The sequence below is a fragment of the Protopterus annectens genome, chromosome 6.part0 (assembly GCF_019279795.1).
Source record: "Protopterus annectens isolate FY-2018-M chromosome 6.part0, PAN1.0, whole genome shotgun sequence".
Classification (NCBI taxonomy): domain Eukaryota; kingdom Metazoa; phylum Chordata; order Ceratodontiformes; family Protopteridae; genus Protopterus; species Protopterus annectens.
Window position 1 is genome coordinate 10,111,675 of NC_056737.1, and position 12,264 is coordinate 10,123,938.

The 12,264-nt window shown below is 38.7% G+C and overlaps 1 protein-coding gene across 4 annotated transcripts in view; it reads left to right on the plus strand.

Annotated features, from left to right (window-relative positions):
• PC (pyruvate carboxylase) overlaps positions 1-12,264 on the plus strand; it is a 2,844,646-nt gene that overhangs the window by 953,170 nt on the left and 1,879,212 nt on the right. For all 4 annotated transcript variants that reach the window (XM_044073797.1, XM_044073795.1, XM_044073794.1 and 1 more), the window contains exon 9: positions 10,171-10,333. In XM_044073797.1, the coding sequence (XP_043929732.1) occupies positions 10,171-10,333 (163 nt within the window). The remainder of the gene's footprint in view (positions 1-10,170; positions 10,334-12,264) is intronic.

Sequence of the window (12,264 nt, forward strand, 5' to 3'; positions counted from 1 at the left end):
GTATGAGAGAGGCCTGCAGGTCTGGGAAGTGCCATAGTAGCTGTCCAAAGGTGGTCTGTGTAATTCAGTAGCCTTTCCTCCCTTACATGCAGGCATTTTATTAGTAAGCTGCTTCCCTGAAATGACATGGACTCAGAAGTGTCTCCATGCCAGCTTGTAGGATGACAACACCCTCAATCCCAACCCTATGCGGTTTCTGAGCTTTGGTCTCCAGTGAAGCTACTGAAATGCTCAGTTTGCCACCAGCATGTCATTCCAGTCCCCACGTCACGATGTGAGTTAAATTAGCAAGTCCTCATCACTCCTCCCTTCTCCCTGCAGTCTTCAACAAGTGCCTGATCTGAGAAGCTAATCACTCATGTTATCCGGGTCATAGTTAGGGCCTTATCTGTCCCCTGTCCCCGCTTGTCATTTGAGTTAGCCACACCTATGGTCACCTTTGAAAGATTTCTTTTTCACCTGCAACATGTCCTTGGGATGTGGTAGGAAACTAATGCAAATCAAAACAGAAATCTATGTGGGTATAAGGAAGAAGTGCAGACCCCACACACAAGGCTTTCCAGAAGAGGATCAGGCACTGAGAGGTAGCAGTGCTGACTGCTGCATTTTTGTTAGCACTAATCCCACTGTGTAGATGTATTATCCTGTTATACAGCATAAAACAGTGCCAGCTGTGATTTTAGTTCACTGAGTCCATTACATTCTGATTATTTACAATGACAGTGCTGTACTTATTGTGAGTAAAATGGCTGTTTTGTTACCTCTCACATAAACTCAACTTGCCCTTGTCTAGATTGTATTTTCTTCACTGGGAAAATAATTGTTACACTGCCGCATATAAGTCTTGCACAAATTAACTGTTTCTTACTTTGGCAATTAAGTGGTATTTCTCTTCCTTAGTAAACACCACACTTAAGATATCGACTTTAAGAATTTGATTCCCTGCTTCTCACATTGTATGACTCATTTCATTTTGCATTTCTGGCCCAGGGAATAACTGCGTAGTAATATATTTGAAGCCCTGCTGTTGTTCACAGCTAGTGGGGCCACAAATCTGATAAGTGTCTCGAGTTGCAAGCTGATTATGAAGAGGCAGCTGTTTTGTATCGACTGAGTGAAAAGCTAAGACTGAATGATATGGAGTTTAGTCATCACTGCAAACAGCAGAGATTAATGAGAAAGTACTTTACATAGATCTTCACTGTCAGGATCACTGCTGCAGTAAATGGGAATTGTACTGCTGGTGGACAGCTGGCCATCCGGCCTGACTATCCAAAGCTTTGGCTGTCCAGCGCATGGAGCTGAAATCCCCTCATCCCATAAATATCAGTAAGAGTTGTATAAAAAGGAGAGCAGCCCATGCCATACATGCCCTTTTTTGCTTTATCAAGTGATTTCATGTCTCTTCAGTGCTTCTTTCAGGTGACCTGCTGAGCTAGGAATTTTATTACATTTTTATGCAAAGTACCTAGACTGAGAACTTTCCTCCTTTTTGTAGTAGTTTTCTTGTATCCTGCAATTTGCTGTTACTTTTGTTGTCATCATATGGTATTTTGAAGATCTTTCCAAAGCAAGTGGCATCCCTGGAAAAGATCAAAAAATGTGGCTGTGGCTGGCCAACACATACCAGCAAAAGGATTCCTTGAGTGGTTATTCCGTTTTGATGAGAGTCGTCAAGTGTCTTAAGTATGAATGGGAACAAAACACCTGATCACAGATCTGATGAGTGAAAGGCAGTTTGTGGGGTCCAGCCCACCGAATGCTCCTCTTGAGTGGTTTTGTAAATTATAATATTCCATCAGCTAATAACATTGTCTGACAATTTGCTTGCTGATTTTGAGATAATTGATACAAGAACAATTGTTTCCCTTTCTTCATGTTTGTTTAGGCTCGGAATTGGTATGTATAATTAACTTTGTGTGACAAGCGCATTTCCCCTTCAACTTTTGGGAAAAAAATATGCTGAGGTGGCCATTCGTAGTTTTGGTAGTTCAATTCTTCATGTGTCGATGTTTAGGTGTTAGGTTATCTCACGTTTCGATTTGGTAATATAGACCCATTTACTCCTACCTTTTTTAAAGATCCCAATTACTGTTTTTATCTCAGTTACAATGTTCACTACTTCAAGTATAACTGGTTTAGATTTTCATTTCTGTTTTCTTGTAATTGCTTTTTGGCAGTCACCAGAATTAAACTTTACAAAGTCTTACCATGTCTAGGCAGTTCAGATCATGTAACCCAGTTTAATCTTTTCCTTAGTTATAGTCATTTGCTCATCCAGTATTCCTGACTGAGTACTCAGTAGGGAACTTTTAAAGTCTGCAAACTCGTTGCTCTCCTAAAACATATGTTCCCATCTACCTCTTTCTTCCTCATCACACCTCCAACATTTGCCTTCTACCTGAGGAAAACTTATTTGGAGTCCGCTTGGAGTATAAAAGTATCTATGCAAATACTTCCAGGAAAAAATCCTAAATCTTATAGATTTTGTTGGATATTTGGAAGCCATACATATGTCCTCCCATTGTCTCTTTATGAATTGCTTATCTGATCTCTCTTCCCAATCTTTTCTGACCACACCTAATGGATTCTTATAGTTATTGTGCAATACTTTACACACCCTACTAATTAGCCCTTTTTACACAGCTTCTGATCTAGATTCAATTAAAATCTCAACCAGTGCAGGTGTTCCATTTAGGATTCCACTATCCATTTCTCATTGTCTGTACTCTGATATCAATCCCCGATAGGGGAAGACCATCACTACCCTGCAATCCAAATGTTGTCTTGGCCTCTTCCCATTGTATTACCTTTCCCTCTCTAATTATTTGCTCCCAATACCTTGGTTCCTTTGCCGGCTTCCTCCAGTAAATTCCAGCCTTCTCTTGCCTATTCCTTGTACTCCTAATTGCAATCATCCCTATCTTCAAAATCTCCTTTCTCAATTCCCATGTTTGCTTTATTCTTAGTATACTTTCTGCTACTTTATGAATATAATATTCTGTGCTTCTGTTTGTGTATAACAACCTTAACTGTGTAACTGTAAAATATCCCATCAAATCAGGTAATCCTAAACCTCCTTGTTCTATTGGGTGGTTTAACTTATCCTTCTTGACTCTTGCCCTCTTCCCCTCCCAAATAAAATCCTTACTCTTTTTTTAGTTGATATGCACGACTTCTGTTGTTGATAAAAACATGCCTGACCTGTGTATAGAACTAAAAATAAATAAAATCTTTCTACTGCATGTACCTTGCTATCCAAATCCATAGCCAAGAACTTCCAGTTTCTTAGTTTTTGTATTGTTTTTTGTTTAGTCTCTTCCCACATATCCTTAGCAGCCATAACCAAATCCTTTTTAATCCATACTCCTACATACTTCATTTTTATAATTTCCCATAAATATGGGTATTGCTGAATCGATTCATATGTGGGTTCATAGTTTGTAGCTATAGCCTTTGTTTTATGTTAATTTTATATCTCTCAAAAAAGAGAGAAAAAAATACTCTCAGAATGTTCCACAACATTGAGATGTTCTTTTCTGGTTCCATCAGGTACAAACTATCATATGCAAATAAAGCCAACTTTTCGTGAACACCATACCAATTCTATCCTTGAATTTCTGAGTCCCTTATTTTCTTTGCCATTGCTTCTGAATATAATGAACATAACAAAGGGGAAAGAGGACACCCCTGATGACTCCTATCTTCAAGACGCAACTTATCAGAGAGGAATCCTACCACTTTGATTTTTGCCTCCCATCCCTCATATATCCTTCTAATTAACCTTATTATTGAATCAGGAAATGCAAATGCTTCCATCGCCGTAGTAATGAAATCCCAGTTTAATAGGTTGAATGCTTTCTCTGCATAAGTAACAATGGTATTTTCTTACATTCTCCTGTCTGGATCATCATTCTTCTATTAATGTTGTCATATGTTTACATCCCCTCCACAAAACCACATTGGTCCATACCTATCAACGTTGGCATCATCTTTGCCATTCTGTTAGCCATTATAGTCATAAACATTTTATAAATTATGGTTTAAAATTGAAATGGGCCTATATGAAGTTGGATCAGATGGGCCTTTAATGTATTTAGGTATTACAACCAGCACATATTTTTTCCAGAATGTTGGTGGCCCTTTTTCTTTAAAAATGCTTTTAAACAATACTTACCAGATCTTTATCGCATTCTTCCCTCCTAGTTTCCAGACTTCCACCAGAATACCAGGTATTCCTGTAAACTTTACTGTAAATTGGTAATACATCACCATTTTTTATCTCATCTCCTCCTATCTTAACTGTTAATTATTGAGCCTCATCTACCTTTAACCTTGGCATATTTTAAGTCTTCCGTAAATGTTTCCATTTGAACTTTTTCTTGATTTCCCCACTTCTCTGATTTATACAAATTTCATAAAACTTCCAGAATGCCTCTCTAATACCACTACAGGATCTCTGTTATCTATTAAAAAAAGATTTATTTTTATTATAGGCACAATGACTTAGCAAAACCCTTTCCACTTTCTATTACCTAAGTCATCGTGGCAAAAGTTGTTTGTGATCGGGGTTATCAAAAAACAGTTGCTTAACAGTAGTCTTTTTAAACTCATGCATATTGTCCAGGTACTCCCTTATTTTCTCTTTAGCATACTGCACGTGTGCCTCCTCTTTTTTTTTTTTTTTTTTAAAAACCTTTACTGAAGGGCCTTCTGTGTGGAGTCTGCATATCCTCCCCGCGGTCTAGTGATGTTAAAGACATGCAGGTAGGTGCGTGCATGAATGGGTGTACCTTCTTTGAAGGTTGGGCGGCGGGCTGGCAACTCAGCACAGTAAAAATCCACTGCCAGTCATTAGTGGACCAGAGTTCCACTGTGGCGACCCCTAACCGGGAAAAGCTGAAAAACATTACTATTCATAAGTTCATAGGTTGGTACTAGGCTGTCGGCCCTAGGGCCTATACAAGCCTAACCATAACAATTCTGGCTGTTTCTTCCCACACTATTTACTTCCCTGGACCCCTGTCTAGCAGGGCGACTGATGTGATCCCCAGGGTGAATTTCCTTTCACCCATCCAATCATCAAGGTTCCTTTTGAAGAGGGCCAAAGAGGCGCTCTGTTTGACATGTATGGGCAGTCTATTCCGGAGTCTGAGGAGTCTCTGGGTCAGGAGCCTATCCTTCCAGCATGTTTTGTTTATTGTGATGACAAGGTTTAGATCCCTGGAGCACGTGGCTCTGAGGGATTGGGATTTCTTTAAGTGTAGCATGTCCAACAGCTCTGGGTTTGACATGGCCTTGTATGTTAAACAGAGATCGCCTTGGAGTAGACAATATGCGACAGAGTATAGCTGGAGTTTTTTACGGTGGTCAGCATAGGGCATCTGCTTTAGGCCTGTGATTCTTTTAGTTAGGTATTTCTCAGCTGCCTTTCCAGTTGTTTCAGATATCTTGAAAGGTACTTGCCAAATAGGGCGGTGTATTCTATAATGGGTCTAATGAGGGATGAGTACAGTGGGACAATTACCTCCTTTTTTCTGGATGCAAAGCCCTTAGTGATGAGGTGTGCCACATAGAAGGATTTCCTGACTGTTGTGGCGATGTGGTTATTGAAGGTGAGACCACTGTCCACCTGTGCCCCTAAGTCTCTCATCACACTTTTGGTGTTTAGTGTACTGCCACCTATTTGATAATTCACGGGTACATGTTTTTTTCCCAAAGAGGATAACTATACATTTCTTGGCATTGAGCTTGAGCCCATGGCTCTGGCACCAAGCATCTGTTTCTGTAAGGCCCTTTTATAGAGTATCAGCATCATTTGGGGATTCAATAATGGCTCCCAGTTTGCAGTCTTCTGTGAACTTTGTTAGCCAGAGTCCCTTAGTGTTGGCCTGTACTTCAGAGAAGTAGATGCCAAACAAGAGAGGTCCCAGGACTGAACCCTGAGGTACTCCACTTGTCTGGAGCTGGATTTGGAGTCAGCTACTTTTACAGTGTGGGTTCTGTCAGTAAGCCAGTTGGCAACAAGTTATCATTTGTGACATAGGCACATTTACATTTATATAAAAGTAATCAAACTGTATTATCAAGTTAAAATTAAACATTTTGCTTCACATATATTGCTATAACCTAAGAAACCTTACATAAATTATTCAATTCCTGCCCCTTTTTTAAACCAGAAAAATCTGTATTAAACCATCACTTATGAAGTAAGCAATCTTACATTTATATAAATGAAAACAAACCACACTGACACAATCCCAGTTGCAAACATTGTACATCACTTATAATCTGCCCAGTCATTTTCAGTCAAACATTACAAAGCTCATTTATGCCCTGCCTTCTTCTCACCTCATTTCTCTCCTGTGCGGTGGTGCAGCGGTAGCGTTGACACCTGACAGAAAGAGGTTCTCCCATTCAATTCTCGGCTGGAGCACCTTCTGTGTGGAGTCTGCATGTCCTCCCAGCAGTCGAGTGGCCTTTGAAAGACATGCGTAAATGGGCGTGCCTTCGTTGAAGGTTGGACGTCGAACTGGCACCTCAGCACCATAAAAATCTACTGCCAGTCATTAGCGGACCAGAGTTCCGCTGTGGTGACCCCTAACCGGGAAAAGCATAAAGAAGAAGAAGAGGATGTATTGTTCTCACAATTCCCATTTTTTCTTATGTGGTTTGCCCTTCCTTTTTTTTTTAAGATCTCAATTCCAGTTGTTTTTTTCTCTGTTACTTTATTCACTATTTCTAATAAAGTTGGTTTAGATTTTGATTTTCATTTTCTAGTAATTGTTTGTTTGGCAGCCACCATAATTAGAGGCAGCAAGGCCTTGCCCATGTGTAGGCAATTCCAATTCTGTATCATAGCTCAGAAAAATCATCTGCCTCATCACGCCAATCTGCCCACCAAACATCTCCGACAGTGCATCCTGCAGGGAATCCTTAAAGACTGCCAGCTCACTGCACACCCAGAAAATATGTTCCCAATTACATCTTTCTTCCCTGTCACACATCCAACATTTGCTATCTAACTGAGGAAATATTCTCTGAAGTCTGCTTTGGGTATAAAAATATCTGTGTAAAAATTTCCAAGCAAAAATCCTAAATTTTCTAGATTTTGTGGCATATCTGGGAGACATACATATATCCTTCCATTGTTTCTTTGTGAATTACTTATCTTGTCTCTCTTCCCAATCCTTTCTAAACTCCTGTGATTGATTCTTATAGTTATCATGCAATATTTTGTATGCTTTACTAATTATTCCTTTTTTTAATGGCACCTTCTTTTTTAGATTTTGCTGAAAACTCTACCAGTGCTGGTCTTTCGTTTAGGACCCCCCCCCCTCAATTTATTTCTCTTTGCCTGTACTCTGATTTCAATCCTTGATAGGGAAGACCATCTCTATCCTGCAGTCCAAACAAATTCTTGGCATCTTCCCATGTTATCATATTTCCCTCTCTAGTTAATTGCTCCCAGTACCTTGGTTCCTTTGCTAGTTTTCGCCAATAAATCAAGCCCCGTCTTGCCTATTGTTTATATCCCTAATTGCAGTCATCCTTATAGGCAGAATCTCCTTTCTCCATTCCCTTGTTGGCTTACTTCTTAGAATATGTATAAAACAGCGAACAGAACCAATAACAAAAACGTTTCCAGGCAGCTCAGCAGAATAATGTACGTGGCAGTGTGGTTAGCCAAATTGCTTTTATTCCACGAACAAGAAGTAAAATCAGATTCCAGATAAATTCAAGGACAATTACTAAACACAAGCGCTTTCGCTCGGAATATTCCGAGCTTTCTCAAGTAAAAACAATTTAATAATTACAACCCCTACTTAAATAGCACCTGGTAGATTAATTAATTGATTTCCATCTCAACTTTTAAAAAGACAGTTCTTATTTAAGTTAAAAAAACTTCTGCAATCCAAATGCAATGAATGAATGAGTAACCATTCATCCAAAATCAAGTTGTTCAATGTTAAATATTGCATTATATACTCAGTCGTAAGATCATCAAAATTACATTTTTTACATGTAGTTTAAAAGCAAATAATTTAATGTTAAATATCCCATTTACTATTTTACGGAATAAATAATGAAGTAGTTCAGACTACTATAATTATGCCAAAATGTCAATTCCTTTAAATTTCAAACTGTTAAAAATACTAAATATTTCAAAAGATGTAAAAGCGGACAGGGGAATGTCGCCGGAGGAAAATAAAAGTTGGAAAATAGGAATGAAGGTTCCCAATGGGCAACTGTCATAACCTTGCCCTTCTTAATCTTAACACTGAACTAATACTTATGGTGTCATTAAGTCCAGGTGGCTTTCCTGCATCTAGCCTCAGCTGCCATATGAGCTCCCTGTATTCCAAAGTAGCCTCCCAGTCCCCTCCCCTGACATCTGGGGTGACCTGCTCAAGAACTATAAACTTCAACTTAAAGTTAGGGCAGCTGAGAGAGTGCTTGTAAAAAGCATTATTTTCTTTTTTCTTTTCTATGTCATAATAATGCTCATAGAGCCTCTTTCTTAATTCCCTTTCAGTTTTCCCTACATAAAAACTTGAGCAGGTCATGCATAGGCCCAAGTTCTTTAAAATTGATACCTCTCTTTCTAATAAATTAGGGCTTCCAGGATGTGTAGCAAGTTTGAAGATTTTAACAAAGAAATTGCAATGCTACACTCCATGTTTCTCAAACGTGGGTATCCCTTGGATTTATTAACAACATTAACAGGAGAGGTAAGGGCACTAAGGGACTCTTCCTATGCACCACTTCTTGGCAAAGGTTCAATGGATTTAACCCCATCCCCGGCACTTAGTGTGGACCAAATAGGCAACAAATTCATCTACACATACCCCAGTAATGCCCTGGAGATAGAAAGGGTGGTTTCAAAATATTGGTCAGTTCTCACATCTCACGAGGATCTTAAACAGAACCTTCCTTCTAAGCCAAAATTTATTAGAAAGAGAGGTATCAATTTTAAAGAACTGTTTGAGAGAACTTCAAGGCTGCTCTAAAATCTCATCTAAAAGACCACTGGGCGTGCCCCTTTAACAAACCTCAACATCTCTACCCCAACCTCTCTAATCCCTTTCTTCCACCCCTCTAACTACCTTTGAATTGAAGCCAAATACATTGCTTGTAAACCTATATCTCAGCTGTAATCTTAGCCACTGTTATTCAAGGGTAATAGCTTCTAGTTCAGCTATTAAAATATTTGCTAATATTTATGGCACCAATGATATAAGTGTTGTACCATTTAACTAAATAATTTCATTTTGAACTATAACTGTTTATTACTGTTGTTAAACAAAACCTACCTATACTTCTTGTAACTTGTAATCAATTGTTTTTAATTGTTGTTTTTATTATGGAACTTTTCTCCCTGGGCCTCCGCTGAAAAAGGACCTGTGTCCAGTCAGATTTTCCTGGTCAACAAATGTAAATAAATAAAATAATAAAATAAATAAACCTTCCTCCTTTGCTGTTTTCAGTATCTAGTCGCACGAATGAGCCAAATTTGTTTTGTCATTCGTGATTTTGATAGTAAACTGAAATGCACAGTATACAGAATGGATAAATGTTTACAAGTCATAATGTAACATATGTTGTGAAATAAAAAAATGACCAATAAGAAGTCTTTTGTTAGAATTTACACTGTTGCAGGTATTGCATGTGTTGCTTGTGATAGGCAGCCCTGAGTTCTGAAATGGATATTGGTCATCAGGCAACTAGCCAAGAAGGAAAGGGTGTCCGAGTGTAATGTGGCATAGGGTTGCAATAGTGATGGGTCAGAAATGACCTTTTGTTAATGTTCTAACCCTGTGACATAAGTGTCAGAAGACACTGTCATTTTATGGTGTGCTCTGCTACTGAGTAGGGGTACTTCTTCCCTATACATTTGGAATAGCCTCCTTTTGGACTTGATTGGTGGTCACTAATGTGCTAATTCTGGGATGGATCATTGAGGGGTCGGGGTGCCTGGACACCTTTGCTTGAGGTAATTTTGGATATGAGCTAAGAAAAAGCTGTGGTGCACTGACAGAGCAAGTATAAAAACTTAAAGAAAATCATTTGGTAATTAAAAACATTTGTTTCAAATCAACACACAGTTCATTTATGCTCTGTAATGTTTTCTTGTTGACTGATATCTTCCTCACTCTCTTTTCTAAAAAGTGTTGACCTGGTGCATGCTCAGATTCATGTGGCTGAAGGGAGGAGCTTGCCAGACTTGGGACTGAAACAGGATAATATTCGTATCAATGGTTGTGCTATCCAGTGCCGAGTTACAACTGAAGACCCTGCGCGAGGTTTCCAGCCAGACACTGGACGAATTGAGGTGAGAAGCGACAATTATTTCACAATGAATTCAAAGCTGCAGTCTGTATTGCAAATCAGACTGCATTTTCCAGTGAGACCACACCCTTATCATTTACACCTGGCTTAAACCTGCTTGCTACAGTAATTAGGCTGCTGCTTATATAATATGATTACTTTGGATTGGCAGTTCAGAGGGTGATGTGCCTCAGAGGATGTTGCCTGTAGGTAACAGCAAGAGATGCTGCATCTTAAAGTGCTGCTTTTGGGGAACAGGGCAAAATTTTAAAGAATTTCATAGTCCCTGCATTTAGTGAACATTTTAGTCTTTTTCACTGGAATTTCTATAATATGCCAAATACACATAGAAAGATTAAGAATGAATGAGGCTGTATTGTCAGAATAAGTTTTATATCAACATGGGTGTGTGACTGAAAAGTAGTATACATCATCATCATCAAAATTAAGAGCAGAAATTATGAAAAGAAGTTTGTTTATAATAGACCCATATTGTAAACACAGCTAGTTAAAAACAGCAGTTTTTCCACATTTCAGTGTGAAATCAGTTTGAATTTTCTGAGAAACTTTTCATGTTTTATCATGTTGCCTTGTTGCATCTCTGCCAGTTTTTTCTCTACTTTGAGTTCAAGACTATCTTTGCTGAGCCCACACACTGATTTTGTTTTTCACAGATTGCTGACAGATGCGTGTAACAGGGATTCAGACATGATACAGGTCACTGTCATCTGAGATTCACTTTTGCCACTGGTGTTTTGTGCATACTTACTAAATTAAATATCTGATTTTGTTTTTAACTTATTCATAGCTGGCATTTTATTGCTGTCTTGATGGTGATTCCTAGTATATGTTGTAATTCCTAAAGTCTGGTTTCATTTTCCATTTGTAGGTTGTTTCTTAAAGCTTCTGGTAGTTCTCTGAGATTGGTAAACAGTGCCAAAGACCATATCTGCTTGGAAACAGAAACCTTTATTTGTGATATGTAATTAACCTCAGCACACAATACCTGCATACAAGCTAATAATTTATTTATTTATTTTATTTTATTTTATTTATTTTACATTTGTTAACCGGGAAATTCTGACTGGACCAGGTCCATTTTCAGCAGAGGCCTGGGAGAAAAGCTCCAAAATCAAGTTATACAAATACAGTACATCCAGCATAATACACAAAACAGGTTATATTACTATGCTCAGCATACACGATTTTGTCTGCATCGACTCTGCCTGCTCTTGTTAGAGTATCTTAATCCCGCACTTTACTAGTAAACCCATTTTCTCTCTGTCACAGTGGTCTCCTATTCCATATTTTTCCCTTAGGACTCAGTCTTCTCTCATCCATTCATTATATAAATTAAAATGCAGAACAGGATCGCAAATGGTGTTATGTGAAGATCTTTTTAGTAAAGTGCACAAAGATCCCTAGTGCTAATTCTTCAGTGATCCTTTTGATCCAGCATAGAGTCCAGAAACCAACGCATTTTGACAGTTTACTGCCAGAGAAGGTCTAGAGATTTGAATATACGTGAAACTTTTATCATCTGTTTCAGTTAATTAGGAAGCCTGTGGAGATGCTCTGAGAACATTCTTTAGTCTGGGCTCAAAAATGATCTTCATGAGACTGTTTTTGGCCTGAGGTACCATGTGGGGTCTATATTGTAAAGTCGAACGCTTACCTTATCGAATCCCTAAACGTCAACCCGTCCTCATTGAACCGCGAAAACATTGATCGTCCAGAAGAGCGAAACCGGAAATGTTGAATCGTCATGGTTGGCCTTCTGCGATATAGCTCCGTAAGGTAAGTGTGCGATAGTTATGGACCTTAGGGTTAGGGTGCAGGTTAAGGTAAGTGCATAGATGGTAATGTATGTTAGATTTAGTGTAGGGTTTTGTTAAGTGTATGTGTGTGGATTATTTAGTTTGTTTGGGTTTAGGT